This window comes from Crotalus tigris, unplaced genomic scaffold (genome assembly GCF_016545835.1).
Source record: "Crotalus tigris isolate CLP2741 ecotype Arizona unplaced genomic scaffold, ASM1654583v1 scf7180000017551.9496454, whole genome shotgun sequence".
Lineage (NCBI taxonomy): Eukaryota > Metazoa > Chordata > Lepidosauria > Squamata > Viperidae > Crotalus > Crotalus tigris.
Genome location: NW_024096469.1, coordinates 2,250,865 through 2,274,358, shown reverse-complemented (window position 1 = coordinate 2,274,358; position 23,494 = coordinate 2,250,865). Strand labels below are relative to the sequence as shown.

Below are 23,494 nucleotides of genomic sequence, written 5' to 3'. Positions count from 1 at the left end.
ATAAAGTGACATATAAGCAGACCTCTGATCTCTCTGATTCCAAAAGTCTTCAAATATATTTCTCAGATGCAATTGGACTATAAAAGGCTTTAAAATGCATATGAACACGTTGTTATATAAGACTCAGCATCCTTTAGACCTCTTGGTGAATCATTCTCTGTAATTTTTCAGCCACTTACACTTCTTTCTCCAATCTTCCATATAAGGAAAGTCAGAAGCAAACCGGTTAATTTCTGCAGATATCTTATCTGCCTCTTTGCAGCCCTCCAAAAAACTAAATTATTTACAGAGCTTTTGAAGATTTAGTTTCAACACTATTACAGGGTTGGATTCAATGCCTACCCAGTCATTTGTGAATCTGTGAAGGGTACAGAATGAGGCCATGGGCACAGCCCTATACCAGGGCTGAGCTGAATATAAGTACAGCTCTTTTCTGATCTGGAATCTAAATAAAGCCGGGTTCTGGGACCTGCCGTGTAGAATAACATCACCTTAGATATCTGGATAGCTGTGACATGGTTCACCTTTTGAAAGATTTTGAAGACTGAGCTGTTTCCTCAGCTGTTTGGCCAGGAAGATAGGCAAGTTGTGGTACTGATATATTTTTTATTATTGGGATGTATTATTTACCTCAGGAGTTGTGGGTCACTGCTTGTAGCTGTTGTTTTAATCCTTGTATGTTGTCCAGAAGCAATATTATGAGATGGGTATCCATATAAATCATTTAAATAAATGCACATGGAGAGCTGTCTTTGTATTAAATTAGCTGTTTAGGCTTCCATCCTGAATATATGGAGCCTGAGGACAGGTGAGGTTTGGACTGCATGTGTATTGCTATTCTCTTTCCACACGTTGAAGAAAATTTATGTATTTATTAAATGTACATGCTGCCCATCTCACCAAAGGATCTCTGGGTTGCTGAATACTGAAAAGAAACAGGAATCCATAGATTTTCAAAATGAACCAAGTCTACGTTGGATTCGGGATTTAGCCATATTTCTACTGAATGCACATCCAATATTCTTACATATTCCAAATAATAATTCTCCAAAACAGTATTTCCACCTCTGTGCTGGAAAGTAAAATGAGCTAAATCTTTTTAGCAATTTAACATGAAAACAACTAATGTTCTAAACAATGAAATGAGTGCTTTTACAGAAACAGGTAAGTTATTGATGGTAAGTGACAAGGAAAAGAATTTTATTGTTCCATTATTCAAGAGTTTAGGGATTTGGAGGAGCAGATAATTAGTTTAATTTGCTGAGTGAGAGTTCATCTAGAATGTCCAATTGCTCTAGGTGTGCAAACAGCTGGAAGGAAATTGTCTTCAATACATAGGCATGTGGCATTTTTAAAGCACAAATTATACCCCAAAGGCTCTCTTATGAGCTGAAACTGCTGTTCTGCATATTTTTTGAGACTACAGCTTAAAGAAAGCTCATTGATAAGCTCAGAATGATGACTGATGATGAAAACCATTTGCAGGTCAGAGCAATGACAATATTATTTATTGATTTGACTTTTCTATCCTCATCTTTTTTCATGTGTCTTCAGGTCTGCTTATATGTGTCTATCAGTATGCTTCCTTCACAATGATTAACACTTCTAAGCTGGGCCTAAAAACATTCTTCTTTTATAAGAAGCCCCAGCAGCAATGCTATATCTAAAAATAAAATGTTATGCAGGATTTAAATACCCATTAGTTGAAAATCTATACCACTGTACCTTTTGCCCATACAAAACAATTCAGAGAGATCAAGAAAACCTGCATTTGAATCTCTAATCTGCTACATACGATGGTTTGATATGAAGGTGAAAGAAAAAATAATTATCTATTGATTATCTACAGAACATAGACACCCATCCAGATGTTCTTAGTGTGAACCAAAGCAGTACACACTCCACATGTTTCTGTTCTCAAGAGTTTTTAGATCAGGACATAATAAATAACTCCTAATTTTGAACTCCTTCATGCTGTTCTTTTTCGTTTGTTCTGCTTACCAGATTTACCAGTACCAGATCTGGACTGCAAAACTCTGGAAGTATATAAGCACAGAAGCAGAGTTAATATTTTCTATAATGTCTTGTTTCTATCTATCAGTCTTCTAGATTTTTGCAGCCTTGATCTCATACCCCTGTATAAATCAATATAGTGTTCTTTGCATTAATATAGAATGATTTATTCTTTTGAAATTCTTTTTCTGCGTGAAGGAATATAAAGGTACTATACATGTTTGAATAGAGATCTCTTTTTCCAGTCTAAGAGGTGATGGTATGTTACACTTATTTGCATACAGTTGAGAAAAAAATATAGATAATATATTGATCTAAGGGAGTTAAACACCTCCTTACAAAACACAGCTCCTTCACACAAGATCAAGAGGTACCTTTGCCTCTTGTTTTGTCACACTGAGACTTTGATGAGCTATAATAGGCAAATAGAGGTGTCATTTGGTCATCAGAACAAAGGGCCTGTGCACCATAGCAACATACTCTCATGTAATAATGCAGAGACTGGTTGGGCAGGCAGAACATTGGAGGCAAGGAAATGATTATATGAGAAAATTATTTTAGCATGTTTGCTTATGTATGCCTCATACTCACAGTTTCTGCGTCACCCCAGCATTCCAGACTTATTTTCAAAACAAGCAAATCTACTCCTATATCTATCCTAAACCTTCCCCATCCAGCTGTTCAAAATATTGCTTAAACTGGCACTTCAAATTTAGCTATTTTCAAAGTTTTAATAACATGATTTAAACCATTTGGGGAATTGAATGTGGAAATGGATCCATATGTGTGCTCTCAGTCCTACCTTTAAAATCCAAGAATAAAAGCAAAGAGGGAGAAAGGAATTGAAAAAAAAATACAGTTTCTTTACCTTCAGTGAAGCAAGTTTTTTTTATGACATCCTGCTGTCCACCAAACCCTAGAATCTTTTTTTTTAATCTGTCATTGCCAGCTATGAAGTTATTTCTACCCAACCTCCATCTGTATGTCTTTACATTTGCTTGCACTGATCCAGAGAGACCACTTGGGAACTCCACATTCATTTTGTATTGTCTTTTGTTTTAGTAGCAAGATTGACCCCATTAATGCTTCCTTCTCACTTCAGGTGTTTTTTGAACAATATTTATTCTTGGGAACCCCATTATTGCAAGTACTGATTTCAGGTTTTAGTCAGTTTGCATTTTTTTTCTTGCATCTTGGATTTGTGATAATTAAGCTAAATACAGTACTGATGCACTTCCACTGTCGATGTTGCCAGAAGTTATTCAGTTGTTTTCATTGTTTTAATTCACTGTGACATTAGCCTGCTTGAGCAGCTGAAAATAGGGAGGGTTTTCATATCAATGTACTTGTAGAATTAAATCTTGAATTAGTAAGAGTTGTGGGGTGGGGGGTTAATGGGTTTTGTTGTTGTTGTTTTGTTTTTTCTATGTGTGGGCATTCAAGTCAGTCTTGACTCCTGGCAACTGCCTGAATGAAATCCTGCAGTTTTCTTGTCAAGGTTTTTCAGAAGTGGTTTGCCATTCCTTCCTTCCTGGACTGAGAATATCTGTCTGGCCCAAGGTCCCCCAACTGATTTTGTGCCTAAGGTGGGATTGGAACTGCCGATCTTGCCTGCGCCTTTACCATTACACCAAACTGGCTCTAGAAAATATTTCTGGTTACATTCTCTATTATATGCTACCCTGATTTTTTTTTTGAAAAAAAAATAGTTTGGAATTTGTGTATTTCATTGTAATATTTTAGTGCAATTCATTGGCACAATGAATTACAGCTATTTTATTCCCATCCATTATTATTTTTTTCAGCCAGAGAGTTTTGCTTTGGAATTTATTTTGTACAAAGAGGGATGGGGAGTTAATTTCAGTTTTCTTCAGCACAGTTGTCCCAGTATTTAACATGTGGTCAAGAGCATAATAATTTTCCCTATGGAATGAGCTATATGAAACAGAATATAATAGCATGTGATAAATGTTCATAAGGAAAATTAAGCAGCCAGAAGTTTTGGTATATGCACAAGCTATCTTCAGACTTTTAAAAACTGAACCATAATGAGAACTTAATCTGGAACCTCATCCTTATTGCCTATGTTCGAAGTAGAAATGTAGTTCTTCGGCTGGATGCTAACTAAGCTCCACACAATTATGCATCCTGGCAAGCCTACACTCCTATGTTTGCAGAGCTTTATAAGAATACTCAGTGAGACATAATTACATTTTTGCTTCAGGCTTTCCAGATGGTATGGCTGGAAAATTTGCCTTCCTCACTTACAAACGTTGAGAACCTGCATTAGGCTACAGCATGTGCTGTTACCTGATTTGAAGAAAACAGGTTTAAAAAAAGAATAGGGGTTGATTTCTTTACCTAATTTTCTGATCCAAAATACCAGATAATTTTGGAGGCATGGTTATCTGATAACTTTAATATTCTTTTTAGATAGTTTAACAATTGTTCTTTCACATTCAAATTCATTAATAACAACAGCTGCAGAATTTTAAGCTTTTCTTTATACTGGCAGAATAAGAACCAGATTGGTATAATTGGTATAGTGGTTTAAGGTATTAGACTGAAACTAGGAGATCATGAATTCTAGTTCTGCCTTAGGTATTAATCAAGTAGGGTGACTTTGGGCTAGTTCCTCTCTCTCACCACTAGGAAAAAGACAAGGACGAGCCACTTCCATAAATCTTGCCAAGAAATCTTCAACGACTTGTTGGCAGAAGTCAAGACTAACTCAGAGCTCTCTTGAATAAGACTTATCATGTATGGGGAAAGGGAAAATTAAGTCTCTTTCTCCCTTGTCCCTTTGTTTGGAAAATATATATATATTAGAATCGTTCTGCATCAGTTTCTTCTTTTTATCCCAAGCCCATTGTATTTTATCACACAAAAGTAAAATGTGGTTTATGGAAATAGCCCAATGAGTAAAATAGGTGTAAAATAATTTCTTTGTATTTATTATGTGTGCTATATATACATGTACTAATGGAAGAAAGAAATGTTGTTTGTCTGGATTGATTTTGATGTAGTTACATATTCAAGTTCTCACATTGAAAAAAATCATTACATATTCAGAAAGTGCTCCAGTCCTAAAGTACTTTACATTTGCCATAGTGAGGTCAAATGAGGAAGTCCTTTTGGAGAATGCAATGAATAATAATACCTAACATTTTTATATTGAACCATTCTGGTTAAATAAAGAGTTTTGAACTTTTTACGAGGTCCATAAGGAAAAACATTACAATTTTTATATTCCAAATTGTGAAGTTGATGTGTAATGAAAAATGTTGTAGTTTCTTGCTGAAGATTGTATTTCTGCTACACATCTGGATTAGGGACCTTACATTTTAATCACAAAAAACAATACTATGAGAGAATGTGTTGAGAATGATAAAGATAAAATTTCAAAGGATACCTTAAGAAGCAACTACAAACATCTCTAAATTTCTCCTGTTGTTATAGTCCAAATTAGGTCATGGAAATTATTTATATTTTCCTTTGGCCCTATTGTATCACATGTTTTAGCTTGCACAATGTTTGTATTTTGCAGAAGAATGAATTACTATATAACAGCCAGATGTGCAGATGGAGAAAAAAAGAAAAATCTAGTCAGCCCAATTTACCAGTATAATGCCCAATTACAGTGGCAGCAAACAACATATGGAATGTTCTAATCAGAAAAACATGGGACTGCAATACATTGCAGTCTTTTTATTGTTTACTATGTAGCTATGACAATAGAAGGCTGGTTTCCTTTTGTTTTTTAACTCAGCCTGGATGCAATAAACATCCATTGGATATAAGAGCAATTAACTTTATCTAACTTTATAAAAATATTGTGCATGTTTGTTTTCCTTCGAAATATAAAATCTAACTGTGTGTAGTGATATTTGAACTTTGGAGGGTAAGCTTGTCAATTAAATTAGTAATTCATGTATATAAATTCTTCTAGTTCAAACATAATGGCTGTTCCTAGGAATTTATATGTGTGTGCCTTTAAATTACTGTTGATGTCTGGTGATTACATGGAGTAGTCCCTGTAGGGTTTTTTTTTTTTTCAAGATTTTAAGAAGTGATCTGCCATTGCATCTTTTCTTGGGCTGAGAGAGACTGGCCCAGTCACACAGCTGAGACAGGACTAGAACTGACAATCTCCTGGTTTCTGATATGATATTTTAATCACGATGCCAATCTGGCTGTCTTCCTAAGAAATATCATCAATATAAGGTTCTCTTACTGGCAATGGAGGGGAGGGAAGGAAGGAAGATTGGCTCAGGAACTGTACTGTGGTGGTCTGAATTTGCTGTTGACAAGATCCAGTAGAAAAGAAAATAGTAACTAAATGATGGGATTCACTTCTTAGTCTGGAAATCTTGGTTTTTCCCTTCTTAAATCACCCTTGTTTCCCCTGAGAAGAAATGAAATCAATTAAATGCAAAAGATGTTACTCATAAGTTTTATATAGGGGCAGCCAGCCATTTTCCTCACATTTATGGCAGATTTTCTAAATGATTAGGAACTGAAAATAATCAACGTAAAGAAATGTCAACGTAAAGGTCAATTACCAATAGTGGATAGGAAGGAAACAAGGATCATTTTAAATTATCTTCTATTATTGTTCTTATTTAAAATAAGCATAGAAGTGAGGGAGAATTAGAATACATAAAAGGGACAAGTTGTAATATGAAAGAAAATTGCCAGTAATTTATTTCTAACAGAAATGGCAAAATCCACTAAAATGTTACAGTAAATCACAGAGTCATTTACTTATTTATTTCCTGACTAAAAACTTTATGTATTACTTTAGAGGTAGAGCCGCTCTGTGAGGGAGATGGGTAGTTAAGAAGTTTGATATATAAATAAGTAAGGCAGTAAGCATACCTATTACTCGTTCCGCCTCCTGCTTTTCCCACAATGACAATCCTGTAAAAGTGGCTTGGACTGTGAAAAAGTTGGCTTTCATGCATAACTATGGTAGTACTAAAACTCATAGGAGCCACGGTGGCACAATGGTTAGAATGCAGTGTTGCAAACTAACTCTGCCCACTGCCAGGATTTCAGTCCTGACTGGCTCAATGTTTTGTCATGGTGCTGGGTGCTGGGATAAATATGCTATATTCATTGTTTTTGAAAGAACAAGTATTTTATGGATAGCCATGGTGGCACAATGGTTAGAATGCAGTGTTGCAAACTAACTCTGCCCACTGCCAGGATTTCAGTCCTGACTGGCTCAATGTTTTGTCATGGTGCTGGGTGCTGGGATAAATATGCTATATTCATTGTTTTTGAAAGAACAAGTATTTTATGGATGTTGTGACAGATATGATCACCGCCAGAGTGGCAGGCTGCCAGCAGTATTTTGGAAACAGTTTGAGCCAGTGGGAGAGATAGAGGAAACAGTGGCAAAGAGCAGAACCACGCTTGAATTTATCCAGGTGGTAAACAGGTAGAGTGGTAGCAGGTTGAGGCTTTTTATTTCTGGAAGCAGAGCACAATCGAGGGTTATTAGAGTTCAGTATCAACTACTTGTAGCTCAGCTGACAAACAGCGCCTGAAATTCAGTGGCTTCCAATAAAGGAAAATATTTGTAGCTCAGGGTTGAAATAAGGGGTCCTTGGTGCTTTCTGATCTTGGTTGCTGATGTTGTGCTGATGATAGTGCTGATGATATTACCTAGCTTGGGTAATGAAATGTCTGCAAGAAAACAACCAAGTACCAAGGGCCCCTCTTCCAGTGGCTTGCTAGAAGAATGGCCAGAGAGCAGGTTCTGTTTTCACCCATTTTATGGACAGCAGTAGAGATAAAATTGACTCTAATTGAGCTGGTTTGGCACAGCAAGGTGGCAGTGGCTAAATCATGAGAACTGGAGTCCTTAGTAGAACAGAGGACACTTATGCCTAGGTAGGTGATAACAGTAAGAGAAGAAACAAAGCAGGAGTGTTATGGGAGAACCAGCAGGTCTCCTGTGGCTGCTGCCTGGTCAACCATATAATGCAGCAACCATCTTGGCAGTTTCTGCTATCTTCTCCCTGGGATTAGACACTTGGATAGGCTGACACTAGACTTTTAAAATCCCAGGGCTTATAGGGATGGATTCCGTCATGGCTACTGTCAACCAAAATAAGAATTGGACCAGCGGATACCTTTGTTTTTTCCACCTTTGGAGAATGAACTGGATGAAACTGGCCTTGTCTATCACCCTTGTGTAAGAGGCAGATATACTGTACCAGACGTTTCTGATAATGGTTTATTGTTTGTTATGTTTTCATTGCTTTTTTGTGAGCTGCCCTAGGTTGTTCTATATAAGGTGGACAGCCACAGAATTGTTTTAAATACATACATATATTCATTTCTATATTAACTTTTAAAAGTGATCTTAGTTCTATCTGTGTGTTTGGAGACTGGAGACTAAGGCAGATTTGTGCCTGGCAGAGCAACAGACTAAATCAAGGTCAGTCCAGGTTAAAGAATTCATCAGAAACAAAATCCAAACATGACAAAAGAACCACTTAAAGAACTACTTCTTTATTAAATAAATATTTCAATATTTTAAAAAACATCCAAAGACTAACATATGATCAAGATTGAAAACAAACATAAAATATAAAAGACTGAACTAAAGAATCTTCAGTATAGAATTAAGGCAATAACAGTTAATAAGAGAATTAAAGCTAGTTAAATAGCATAAAATTACTGCTAAACAGTTATTGGTGCAGAACATAATGCTCTGTTTTTGTTGCTTTGTTTACCTATATAACATAGATCTGAAGAATCGTGTATTTCTAAAAAGTATGCTTATTATTACTTTTTAAGCTTTTTTTAGAATTTATGGGAGATTAAATAATATGTTTATGTAACAATATAAATACTTCAATTTAAACAATTTCCTTTGGGGCTGACAGATGCTGAATGCATGACTCATATCTCTCCTGTGTGTTTCCTAACTAGAGAATGATGTTCTCTTGCCCTAATGCATTACATGTTCACAAAATCTTGATTGTCACTTACCGTATTCTCAGTTTATTCACTGTATTTTTGATGGTGTACTGACCAAACTGTATGAGAAGCTCCTTTTCAGAAGCTGAAGTCCTTTCATTCACGAGAAGGATCAAATGCAGTAAAGCATAGGGATAGCTCGGTTTGAGTGAAGTATTGTATTATCCCTGGTAGCGATCATATCTAAAGCAGTAATAAGAATGTGGCACATTCTGGGAAGAAAAAAGACTTCAGGAGGTAAATGTCAGTTCTCATTAACAGAGAAGCTAAAGGAAATATCTCATTCTCAGTCCTGCACACCTGTCATAAACATTTCTCAAATTCCATAGTTGTTTTCTGAGATTTTTTCTAACTTTTTTGAGGGGGAAATTTGTTCTATTTGAAAATGTAATCCTAAATTTAAAGCTATGATTTTCCTGCCAATGTGGTGCCTTCCTATCATCCACCAAACAACATTACCAATATCCATTCTGGCTAGAAACTAATGTATCAGTTTGGGGAAGGATGACAAGCATTCATGGCTAGCAGACCTAAAGCACTATCCCATGTTGCCATAGCAACATGAGGGGCAACATGGCCTTGGTTTTTCAAACTGTAATAATTTGCCAAGCAAAAAATAAAAAGGAGATTAAGCCACAAAGTACAGGTACCTTCATAAAAGAGTTGCCACGGTGGACATGGCCTAGTACAAAATACTCATTTAGCAATGTGCAGCTAGTGGTGGTTATTTTCAACCACTCCACTTTGCATTCCCAGGCTGCTCCGCATAACATTAGCTTTTCTTTTATCTTGTCTTCTTTTTGTCCCCCAGGCAGATTGGCCCACTTTCTAGATAATCATTACAGATGGCAAATTGGTATTTGAGTCTATGTATTTATTTAGTTCAGAAGTTTAACCCATTTTTCTGTTCATATTCCCAGCTCTATGTTCCTAATGAATGAACAGTAAAGCAACTGAAAAGACAATAAAAGCCTCAAAAGATGATGTGGAAAAACTGCATTCCCAGTGAAAAGAATAAGGCAAAATATGAATGTGCTTTAAGGTTGAGTGGGGGACAATTTAAGGAAGTTAGAATTATAGCTATTGATTAATCAGTACCTGATCATAGCAATAGCAATAGCACTTAGATTTACAGTATATACTGCCCTATAGTGCTTTACAGCACTCTGTGGATGGTTTACATAGTCATATATTGCCCCCAACAATTTGGGTCTTCATTTTACTGACCTCAGAAGGATGGAAGACTGAGTCAATCTAGAGCCCATCAGGATCAAACTCCGGGCTGTGGGCAGAGTCAGCCTGCAATATTGCATTCTAACTACCACACGCCAGGGCTCACTAATAATACTGCCTATTCAAACATTCAAGGCCTCAGCTGGTGTTTTCCTCCTTATGGTTCTTTACCTTTAATATATACTGACTTGACCTAAGAAACCCTTGAGATACAGGATGCCTTCATACAGGGAGTCTCCTTTGTGCTTTGCAAAATAGGATGCCTGGCTCTCCTACCTCAAGAAAAATACAACCAGTCATGAGAATAGATAGATATCCCAAGGCAAGGAGTTATGGATCTTTCCTGCCACAACAGAGGAGGCACACTTCCTTGTTTCTACCAGCTTGCTTCTGATTTATATTTCTAATTGGATTCTACCTTACAGTTGCCTGATATTTAAATGAAACATGACTGAAAAATATGTAGGATATGTACAATACAGGGTTTTGTTTTGTAAATATTTACAAGGTTCCAAATAAAATGATCACATTATTCTTATTACAGTTATAGTAGTGTGAAAGAACTATATCCTAAATCTTTGCTTGTTTTTTTTTTTTTTAACAGATGGCTACACAACTGATGATATTGAATTTTACTGGCGCGGGGGTGATAATGCGGTTACAGGAGTGACAAAGATTGAACTGCCACAGTTCTCTATAGTGGATTACAAACTTATCACCAGGAAAGTTGTTTTCTCAACAGGTTTGTGAGGAAATTTGAGAAAGAGAATGCTTCTCCAATGTAAAACTGTTTAAACTGTTTTAATATCACACAATGGTGAACTGCATAGTTTGCAAAATAATTTGGGCTTTCAATAAACTTTAAACAGGTTAATTTAGTGGACTGTTGCATTACATCCAATAGTTATGAATTGAAACTTCCATCACTTCTATCCAATATGGATAATAGCAGTTGTTCTCTGAATATAACTATGAGATAGTAAGCAGACTGAAGTTGCAATTCTGTGCAAGTTTACCCAGGGATTAATTTTACTGAATACAACAGACTTGTTGCTGAATAAACATTAATAGGGTTGGCTTGTGTAAATAATAAATCTTGAAGTTATTCAATAATTATATAAAGATGTGCCAGGGCAAGGATCTAGTATTTGTTGGCAACTCTTTAATGCAACTGTGTCTTTTTCTAGGACAATGCAGCAGCTATATACGGCAACCATGCAGTTGAGACAAAAGATGCAGTTGCTTTAAAATGTTGTGAATTATGCTTGGTTCACATTTCTTAGAGTTCTGAAGAGTTTCTTGAAATTAGATAACTTATATGCCTTACTCAGACTTTCTAAAGAATGGTTAACAACCAAAGCTAATAAATTATTTTCTGTCTTCTGGAGGTACTCTACTCTCAAAGCTAAGTTTAAAAAACCATCAACTTTATCCAGTCATTTTCATTATTGAAAAGTATACTATCTCTTTCCAATCTTTAATGGCTCCCTATAGAGTAATCATTAGCTGCCCTCTATTCTATTATTCAGACATCTAAATCTAGTTAAGTTGGGTTATTTTTTTATTTTGGCAAGCAGTCCTTGGCAGAGCAAGAAATTACTTTATGTAATCCTTGGTTGAGAAATACCTTTCTAGATTGCTAATCAAATCAAATCAAATCATAATTATTATTTTTATATATTGCAAATCTGTAGAATACAGCCTTTGGTTTGTTCTTAAAACAGAGCACAAAACTTTGGAAGTACTAGGATTAGAATCTCCATTTGAGACCTGAGATGAACTCCTGAGGAAAGTTTAGATCCAGACAATTTATGAGATACAATTTCTGTGTTTTCACTTGCCATGCCTTTCTATGTTTTCCTATAGATTTCTTTACTTTTTCATACGACTATGCAGAGTCTATTAATTATAACTGTGCAGTGCTTTAGATTTGATACTGAAAAATACTCCAGGGCACATAGGGATGTGAACATGATATATTTCTGCCATATCGTTCCTGCAGCTGTGTTGAACATGGCTATTGCATATGCTATTCATGTGTTAGCACTGTGTGCTTGTGTGTTTGCATGCGTGTTTGCATGCATACTTGTGTGTGACACTGACAAATGCATCATGCTACTCCCTTTCAAGGTAAGTACTGTTAAGTGAAGTTCAGAAAGAGAATTAAAATAATAAAGCAAAGAAATTAAAGCCATTAAGAATAAGAAAGTAAATAAATCTGATTTATGCAAACAGTTTTCATAATATCTTTCCATATTTTCCCATCCTGGCAAAATGTCCTGACTTCCACTATGTCCATATTCTGATTCATTTATTGTCTCTTCAAATTTCACATTTTTTAAGGTGTCCTCTAGCTTCATACAGCCACAACTTCCTTTGTCTTCCCTTTTCTCTTAACCATTCACTTTTCCTTCGTATAGATTGCCATTCTCTCTCTTATGTGATCAAACCATCTCAATGTATTTTTTGTTCTTTGTTCTCTTTTGTTTTCTGTCTACATTCATTCAACAGCCCTAGATTCTTGACTTCATTTTCAGATCTGTATTCCTTGTTGTTTTATACACTCTAAATTATATTTGCTGCAAATCATTGGGAGTTTCAACCAACTACATGGCATCACCTGCATACAGAAATATACATACATTGAAAGGATGGAAGGGAGGGAGATTTCACATGCGTCCCATCCTCCCTGGAAGCTTCCCATGAGGAAAATCAATGGAGAAGCCAGCAGGAAGTCAGAAGTCATTCCTACTCCCATTGCTTTTTTGCTCAACCATGATCATTCTGTTTCTCTGTTTAAGTAAGGAAATACCTCTGAAAGGATAAGCCAGCCAATCATAGGTTGTCTAATATAAAATAAACTTCAATTTTGTAGGAGAAGGACTGGCAGAGCCAGAGAAAAGGTTAAAAGATATAAATATACATATACATATAAGATATACATATATGTGTATGTGTGTGTGTGTGTGTGTGTGTGTGCGTGCATGTGTGTGTGTGTGTGATTGTTGAAGAGATCTGCAAACTCATTGCCCAGCATACAACCACATTATTCTTTCAAAAGTTTGATTTTAGTTTTTGTACTCTTTTGATTAGAAAACTATTAAACTTATCCCCAAATGTCCTTGATACACTAAGCACCCTATAATTTTTTGTATTCATTTTCAATTTTTCCATTAGTCTAGAAATAGTAATAGCAATAGCGCTTAGATTTATACAGCACTCTCTGGGCAGTTTACAATGGCAACATATTGCTCCTACCAATCTCAGAAGAATGGAAGTCTGAGTCAGCTTTCAACCCATCATGATCAAACGCCAGACTGTGGGCATACTTAACCTGCAGTACTTCATTCTAACCACTGGACCACCAGGGCAGTGTTATAGTATATAGGAGCAGCAACAGTTTTTTTATATATAATTGTCAGGCAAATACAGTATATAATCTTCACATTTATGTTAAACAAGTCATAACCACTTAGTATTGGTTATATTTTATATTTTAATAATTTTTAGTTAATTATTTAAACCTTAAGTCTTGTTAAAGCATTTTCAGTTCTGTTCTCGGCTGCAATTACCTTTCTGTATAAATTTCCATCATCATAGTTTTATCTCAAGTAATTCCATTACTTTAATTTTTGATTCTATTCACTCTGATATTTACTTATTTTATCTAGCCTTTTTCACTGACCCACCAAAGAAAAAGAATCATCCCCCCACACACACACAAACACACAATTTTGTCCATCAAAATTTACCCGTAGGAGATGATGAGTTTGACCCCCCTCTTGGGTTCAACCTGGTCATCTCCTACATTACCTTATTTTCTCTGCCTCTTTTAATCTTTGCTCTCTTTATCTATGTTTCTTCTAAATTTCTTTTTTTCTCTATGCAGATATTATATAATTTAGAATAGAATAAAGCTGGAAGAGACCTTGGAGGTCTTCTAGTCCAGCCCCCTGCTCAAGCAGGAGAACCTATACCACTCAACAAGTGACTGTCTAGCCTCTTCTTAAAAATCTCCAGTGATGGAGCGCCCACAGTTTCTGGAGGCAAGCCATTCCACTGGTTAATTGTCCTCACTGTCAGGAAGTTTCTCCTTAATACCAGATTGCTTCTCTTTTTTATCAGCTGCCAACCATTGTTTCTCGTCTTTTCCTCTGGTGCTTTGGTGAATAATGTGACCCCCTCTTCTTTGTGGCAGCCCCTCAATTTCTTTGTGTTGTTTTCATTTTAGTAACAATCTTACTTTTGTTTGCATTTACAGCATTTGATCATTCTATCAGTCATTTTTTTTAGCATAACTTTTCTCATTAGCATATCTCCACACACAGTTCTATGGCATTAGGCAGCATAATTCTTTTTAGTCTGTTCCAAGTAGTGCCCACATCCATTTTCATCACTTCCACCTCATATTCATTCTGTTAGGAAATTTAATTTAATTTCCAGCAGGACTTTTTTTTTCTTTCCCTGCAGTCATTCTACTTTCATGAAAGATTCTTTCTTCTTTAAACGTCCATTTTTATCTCAATAAATTTACCAAAAAATTGTCTTTCCCCTATTGAGAGCCTCTTATTACCCTTAAGTCCTTCATCAGTTCTATCAAACTTTCATTAAAGTTAATTTCAGTGATCATCCTCCTTCCATTATAATTATTCACTGCAGTATCACTAATCTATGGATTCCTATTCCTCGTACACATTTTGTAACAATTTGGATGTCAAAATATGTTCTAACATATATATTCATAATTAAGCCCACACCTTCACTTTCCCACATGTATGCATCTAATCTAGTCTGTGGCATGACACCATTTCTTTCAGATCTACTAATCTTCCACATTCTTTTAGTTTTACAAATATACAACTTAAATTTTTCTTCATTTCCTTTCATTAGTAAATTCATATTCTTTCCCATTCATTTCCTTCACATTCCAAGTCATTATTTTCCATATTCTATAGTCATCAACAGATGAACTCATAGAGATTGACCTCTGATACACTTCTTGGCTTTGGTCAGTCAAGGCTTTCAACTACCAAGGTAATTCTAGATTAAGGATCTTAGCCTGTAAAGAGAACATAAGCATGCTGGGATAAAACTGGGTGTTGATTATACATGTGACCAAATAAGTAACGCTATAGGTAACACAGATAGTAGTCTTCACTTTTTCTATATTACTGAAAAGTGTTCTATGAAAGCTATGATTATGTACTGTTGCCATATCTCACCCATTTGGATAAGCTGGCAGTGTACTGACACACACTCAAGAGGCAAATCCGCTGTATCTGTTCATTGCCTTTTGAAAACTTTCTTTGAGTATAAGTTAAGATGCGTAAGTTCTTTGTTCCTTTGTTAAGTTAATGGAATTTTCATCTCAATAGCCATAATAGTCTGGAATTGTCTGTTTACATGATACTTGTTCTTAAACAGTGTTTGAAAACTTCTTTGTTTTTGTTCTAGGTTCCTATCCCAGGTTGTCCCTAAGTTTTAAACTTAAGAGAAACATTGGCTATTTCATTCTGCAGACTTATATGCCTTCCATTCTGATCACTATTCTGTCTTGGGTATCATTCTGGATTAATTATGATGCATCAGCTGCAAGAGTGGCTTTAGGTAGGTATTTTTTATTTATTCACATTGAATACGTTACCTATACAAACAAATATACTTAAATTGCATGATTGTATGAGTGGAACATTTTCTATTGGCCAGCATTTGTACTTAAGTAATTTGTTCAAAGTTATATAAGTAGTTAAGTTAACTGAAATCTGAACTCATCTGGACTATATGAAATATGTTCTGATGTGATGCAGCATTATTACATAGTCTTATTGCCACTCCAGTCTAAGATTCCATGTTTGATTAATTATATTTCAGCTGAAAAATCAAACATGTTTAAGTAAAATTAAACATTTTGTTCTAATCCTGATCACCAAATAACTTTTACAGTATTGCTTTATGTTACTGATAATGTAAAAAAAAATATTGGATTCCTCGTATGATTTTACCACTTAAATTGCAGAGGAAACTTGCATATTTCAGGGAGGGAAACATCACTTTCAGATAAAAAGGCCTAGATTCAGTACCTGACTAATGCCAATAATAAGACTGGAAAAGACTCCTATTCAAATTCAACTGCCAGCTATGGGACAAAAGAACAAGAATTATTGTTAGAGAAACCATTAATTGCCAAGCAAAATCAGCAGGTTTGAATTGGACATAAGATGCCTCCTTAAAGAATTGGTCTATCTGCCCTTCCTTTTCCTTCCATCCCTCAACCCTTGTGTGTCTTGTCTATTTGCTATATATCTGAAGGCAGCCTCTCCTTACCTTAAAACTGCTGTGAATGGTGTGAGAGTTAAAGATAATTTGAGTTGCAGATATAATAAATATTCCTTCCCACCCACCTAAAACCCTGAGGTGCTGCTGCTCATCAGGATAAATAATACTGAAAGACCTATATGCTGACTCAATAGAAGGTAGATTCTGATTCAGTAGAAGGCAGTTTCTAGAATTTCTTACCCAAGAATATTATAAGATTCAATTGCCCTTCTCTTACTTTAATTATCAGATGAGCATAAAACAATACTCTACCTCAGGAGTCTTCAAACTTGGCCCTTTTATGACTTGTGGACTTCAACTCTTAGAATTCCTCAGCCAACATGCCTGGCTGAGGAATTCTGGGAGTTGAAGTCCACAAGTCATAAAAGGCCAAGTTTGAAGACCCCTGCTCTACCTAGTACAGGGGTGTCAAACTGCCGGCCCATAGGCCGGACGCGTCATGCAGAAGCTGTGCCCACCCCATTGCCAGCAATGGCAAAACTCTCCTGATACATTGTGCAACGTCACATGACATCACGAGTTTGACATGTCTGACCTAGTAGGATTAAGTTGTCTTCTGCTAATTTCTGTTTCAAATTCTACAAGTTACAAAATTTGCCAAAAATAATGCTATAAAGAGTGGTTGCCAGGAGTTATACAGTTGTATTATTGTTCTGCTGCTATTTCAGGTTTGTTACCTATGAATAACAACTTGTTACGCAAGCAAGGAATCTCACAGATGCTTCCTGTTATTTTGAAATGGTCAGGACTGAAGGCAACTATATTTAATAAAGACTGCAGAATGCATTGTCCACAATATCTGAAACTAATAGTTGGGTTGATCTCTAGTAGAGGACCCGAGATTGAGGAAAACACATACCACCCATAGGGATGAGAAGGGAATTTATATCTTATACCAGTAAATAAATAATTGCTGACCTAGGACTTTTTCCTCTATTCATAGATTTAATGCTCTCTACTATTTTCTAGGGACATAAAAATGTAGCTAGATTATATCTCAGATCGGAATAGACGAAGTTTTGTTTTATAGGGATTTTTTACTTTTTTCAGCTACTTATTTGCCCAGATATTTTAAATCTAATTAAATAACATTAATTGTATTTAATGTTATTTGTTTTTTGTTTCACTTGATCTGTATTTCAATTTTAGATTATTTTACTATACTTAATATGTAACCTTGCTGGTTCTTTGGGATTAAGGTATCATTTATAAATTTAAAAATAAACAAAATATTTGTTATTTATTGATTGTATTTCTGTTTTCAAGATCATGCGATGGTGCACACAGTACTCATCCTTCAATTTCAGTTCATAATAATTTAAGAAATCGCAAACTTCCTGAAATCAACACTGTGCTTTGTCCTGAGTTGTATTTCCCAGATCCTAATCTAACCATTGCAGTTGTATCACTGCCCACAAATCAGACATTAGAGTGAACTCTTTCCAACAAAACTTTTTAAAGAAAGTTCTGATTTCTTACACAGCATTAATATATGTTGCAGTTTTGTAGTTAGAAAGTACCATATGTAAATTTGTCTGTTTATTTTGTAATGAACCCTTAAATGTTATTAGAATTGGTTTTTGTTATGCGTTTTCCAGTGCATCAAAAGATACAAAGATACAAATCCATCAATTGTGTATGTTTAAATAGCTTATAAGAAGAAATATTATTATAATGAAATATGTGTTAAGTGTACTGTTGACTGCTCCCTCAATGCAAGAATCCACAAGCTCCATTTCAAGCACCTGAACTCTAAGCAAGATATTTTTTTTCTGACAACCAAACCAAATGTTTCAAATCAGAAAACAACACATAAAAACATCTTAACTATAAAGAACATGAAGTAGAAAAACATCAGCTTCCATCCTGACTGTGGTAACATCTCTGTTTAACAAATCATCAGGAGAAGAAAATTTCCTTGCACTTTAACAGAGGTCAATTAAACCCAAATTTGGATCATTTGTGTGCAAAATTGATATAAATGCTGTCATTGCAGTAAAACTTCAATTTAATTGGCACACCCTAAGTTTACCAAGCATCAGTCTATTAAATGGCAGTAAATTCATTCATTGTAACTGAACCATTAAACCAAAAATTTTACTGCATTTCCTTGATGTTGGTTTGCATAATTCATAATACTTAAAATCTTCTCAGCACCGCCAGAACAAAACCAAACAGCAAGGAAAGCAATAATAAAATGTAAGGATGTACTTTCTTTTTACCCCTCTCTCATTTTCTAGATCTACACCGTGTTGCACTCTATAGCACAATGACCTTTGCACATTAACAAGAAAAACACACGCATGCATGCATACACACCAAAAAACAGAGAAAACATAAATGCACACTAAATTGGAGTTTTGTGATGTTTTACAGGGATCACAACGGTGCTGACTATGACAACCATTAATACCCATCTACGAGAAACACTACCCAAAATTCCCTACGTGAAAGCCATTGACATGTATCTGATGGGCTGCTTTGTCTTTGTGTTCATGGCTCTCCTGGAATATGCCTTGGTGAACTACATCTTTTTTGGCAGGGGACCACAGCGCCAGAAGAAAGCAGCAGAAAAAGCTGCCAGTGCTAACAATGAGAAATTACGAATGGATGTCAATAAGGTAAATTGAAATGGGAAGTTTATAGAGTACCCTCTCCCAGTTGCAGTATTAGATAATTTATTTCTTCCTAACAGGCCTTTCAGAAGCAATAGCCTCTGCCAAACAAGTCACATAGGGTAAGAGAGTAATGTCTTGGCTTTTAAGATAGGGTTTTCCAGATGATCAGAAGCTCCAATGCAATGAAAATGTATCCTTATTTACGGCTGGAGGATTATCCAGTCTAATGAAAATATAAATGAAAACTGATCTACAGCTTTTCATTACATAGAGGTCAAATAAGCCCATTTCAAAGCAATAAAATGAATAAGACATGCTGAAGTTTATTCTTTTTTTTAAAGCAAGGCAAACATTTAGTTAGAATTGTTTTTTCCCTTTTTTCACACTTCTGATGTGCTCAACTTTTGCATATGAATATGTATAGATTTAAAATTGTTTACTGTTTTTATGCTATCTAATTACATTGTTCTTTAGATGGTTTACAAGATAGAGACACAATGCAGATAATAACCAATAGCAAAAGTAACATAAAAACCCATTTGCAGTAGGTAAATAAGATACACACACACACATACACATGTAAGCAATTTATAATTTGAATAAATTTATTTCTTGGAAGTGCTCCTGATAGTTTTGCTTCTTAATAGAACCATTCAATTCAGAAGATTCTAGTTAGTACTCTGAATCAGAAATGGTCAAGAGTTCCATGATGTTAGGCAAAAAATGTAGTATTGTAAGAAAGTGACTTTATTCTGATTATAAAATAAGTAATCATCTCGAAAAATCATCTTTTAATGCATTAGGAGCCTACATTGTCATTTTAATGGAAATTTTTTTTCTCAAGGTTGATTTCCAAGATCTATACATTGCACATTCAATTTTTTATCATATTTCAGGGTGATGTTTGAAGACTTTTACAATCCAAAATGATGGCTAAAACTGCTAAAGAGCTGCATGAAATCTTATGAGAAAAACAAATGTGTGTGTGTGTGTGTGTGTTTGTTCATTTATTTATTTTACAGGCTAGCATGTTATATATTTTTACAGCAAAGATATCAGTGAAAATCTAGTTCCACTGAAGTACAGAATAAATCCAGATAATATACATTTTTGTAAAATTGTATGTATATAAAACTAGAATTTATAAACAATGTTGTAAATCCAAACTGTCTATCAGTATATTTGTATAAAATTTAAGGAAAGGAGATCAGAAATATATTGAAGTTTGTATAATTCCAAATATTTTTAAATTCCTTCTTTTCCAGCCCCAGTATTATAGTGGTAGTGCTGTGATCATTTTATTTATAACTTGCAAGCGGACCAAGGTAATATGCATAATGGCTGGCTAAATAGCATAGACATCTCTCTTGCTAGCCTTATCTAGCTTCTGTAGTTTTATTAAAATAAATTATGCAGTATAGAGAGGCAGGGAAAAGAAAGATATGCTGGTATTCATCAATTTTCAGTATAAGTGATATACTGCTTTCATTAGTGGTATTTCACAAGAAAAGAATCTAGAAAACATTGATAAATTACATTAATTACGATATACTACACAATATAATCATGTTTACTTAAAAAGCTAAGTTTCATAGAGTTTGGAGGGATGATCTGTTGATCTGATCTAAGTTGGTACCCTTAAATTGAATTAAACTGAAATTAATAGAACTTTAAATAACGTATGGATAGATCTGTGTCTATATCTGTATCTCTTTGGACATCTAGCCCATTTCATGTATTTCAGTAACAATACTGAACCTATTGAAAAATATATTCCACAATATTCAGCAGGAAATTCTATTTCCTCCAGTGAGTCAGACTCCCAAAAATACACATAAAAATGAAAATCCTAATGACAATTTACATCTACCTTTTTATTACAATGGATGTTCAAAATGTCAGTGAGTTCAGAGCGCCATACGTTCTCGCAAATGAGTTTGAGTTGTAGTTGGTTGGGGGCTTTTTTTGTCTAGTGTTTTACAGCAAGGGGGGGACAATTGCTGGAGAGACAATAGTATTCTGCCCTATTTAACATTTTAAAATTGTGGCTGGCTTGGTCATTATTTTTCTCAGTGGAAGATGGAAAAGAGGAGTTATGCAGCAGAAGAGGCAAAAAATTGTGTTCTGCAATATGCAAGCCACTAAATTGAGAAATTACCCAGATATGCCTTCTATACAACATTCTTACAAAACCATATAATGTAAGGATCTCAGGGTGGAAAAATAGTATGTAAATTCTGAAATAAAACAATGGAAGAAGGAAGTATAAAAAATGGAATGAAAACTGCCTACCTTTAAAAGAATAACAGTAACTTTTGAAAACTTGGCTCCTTTACATATTTAAAAATGAATGCATCTTTTAAAAAATAATTGCAGTGTTCTGTTTACATCAGATCTTATTTGTATTAGGTTGATGCTTGGGATTTTATGGAATACAGTCGGTCCTCGACTTACAATCATAACTGACACCAAAATTTCAGCCATAAGTTATTCATAAGTAACTCATGTGATTAGACCTGATTTTTCAACCATTTTCATGGCAGTCATTATGCAAATCACATGGCATTAAACAGATCATGTGGCTTTAAGTCTGAATCCATTCTCTCCCCCAAAGATCGCAAATCACAGTCCTGCGCAGGATGCTGCAACTGGTCATAAATGCAAGCCAACTGTCAAGCACCTGAAATGTAGTCACATGACTACAGAGGGGCAGTGTGACATTTTACAGCAGTGCTTTAAAAGTGCTTTAAAGTCCATAAAGCATCCTTTCTGAGGCCATTGTAACTATGTTTGATCATAAGTTGAGGACTACTTGTAGAACATTTTATAAATTGGCTAAAATATGATTTTAACTTTGTTTAACAATGATACAGCATATAGAGGTCTACAAATGTAGATAGATATTCATTTCCTTGTTTTAAATATATATATAAGCAGTAGTCTGTGCTTATTTTATTATTATTATTTAGTTTTCTTATAATCTTTTTATTTTACTTAAAACAAAGGTATATTTTTTAGAAAAATGATTTATGAATAAAAAAATAATTACTGAGGTTACAATTATTATTCAATATCACAATTAGTAATACCTCTATTAAAAGAAGTATCAAAAGAAAGTATATATCTGAGGGACTGCCTCTCCCCACTCTTATCAGCTCATCCCCATTAGATCTAGTGGAGAGGGCATGTTGTGGGCCCCATCAACTCAGAACCTATGTTTGGTGGTTCCTAGAACACGTGCCTTCTCTAATGGCACCTGCCTTAAGAAATATCTATCGCTTCAACATTAGATTATGTTCATTCATTTTGACAGTCCAAAAGGCCCTCAAGACAGGTTATGTCAGGGGTAGGCAACCCAAAATACTCAAAGAGCCACTTGGACCCGTTTCCCATTGAAAACAAAACACAGGGAGCCGCAAAACCTTTGAATATCTAAAATGAAGATAAGACTGCATATATCCATATATATATGGATATATGCAGTCTTATCTTCATTTTAGATGTCAAAAGGACATCTGTGTGTGTGTGTGTGTGTGTGTGTGTGTGAGAGAGAGAGAGAGAGAGAGAGAGGCACTTGCACTTCCCCCCCTTTCTCTCTTTCTTTCTTCTCTCCCTTTCTTTCCTCTCCCTCCCTTTCTCTTTCCTCTTTCTTCTCCCTTTCTCTTTCCTCTTTCTCCCTCTTTCCTCTTTCTATTTACTCTCTCCTCCTTTCCTCTCCCTCTCCCTTTCTCTTTCCTTCCTCCCTTTCTCCCTCTCCTCTTTCCTTTCCTCTTTCTCCCTTTCTTTCCTCTTTCCTTTCTTTCCTCTCTCTCTCACTCTTTTTTTCCTTTCTCCCTCTTTCTCCCTTTCTATTTCTTTCCTCTCTCCCTCTCCCTCCCCTTATTTCATCTCCCTTTCTCTTTTCTTCGTCCCTCTTTCCTCTTTTCTTCCTCTTTCCTCTCTCTTTCTCCCTCTTTCTATTTCTTTCCTCTCTCCTCTCACTTTCTTTCATCTCCCTTTCTCTTTCTCCCTCTTTCTTTCCTCTCTCCCCTCCCTCTTTCTTTCCTCTCCCTTTCTTTTCTCTTCCTTCTTTTCCTTTCTCCCTTTCTTTCCTGTCTCCCTCTTTCTATTTCTTTCCTCTCTCTCCCCCTCTCCCTCACCTTCTTTCATCTCCCTTTCTCTTTTCTCTTTCTCCCTCTTTCTTTTCCTCTCTTTCCTCTCTCTCCCCCTCTCCTTTCCCTTTCTCTTTTCTTCCTTTCTTTCCTTTCTCCCTTTCTATTTCTTTCCTCTCTCCCCCCTCTCCCTTTCTTTCATCTCCCTTT

The 23,494-nt window shown here is 35.4% G+C and overlaps 1 protein-coding gene across 8 annotated transcripts in view; it reads left to right on the top strand.

The window, feature by feature from the left end:
• Positions 1-23,494, top strand: part of GABRB2 (gamma-aminobutyric acid type A receptor subunit beta2) — a 126,497-nt gene that overhangs the window by 75,765 nt on the left and 27,238 nt on the right. For all 8 annotated transcript variants that reach the window (XM_039343615.1, XM_039343591.1, XM_039343643.1 and 5 more), the window contains 3 exons: positions 10,844-10,981; positions 15,694-15,846; positions 18,952-19,196. In XM_039343615.1, coding sequence (XP_039199549.1) covers positions 10,844-10,981; positions 15,694-15,846; positions 18,952-19,196 — 536 coding nt within the window. The remainder of the gene's footprint in view (positions 1-10,843; positions 10,982-15,693; positions 15,847-18,951; positions 19,197-23,494) is intronic.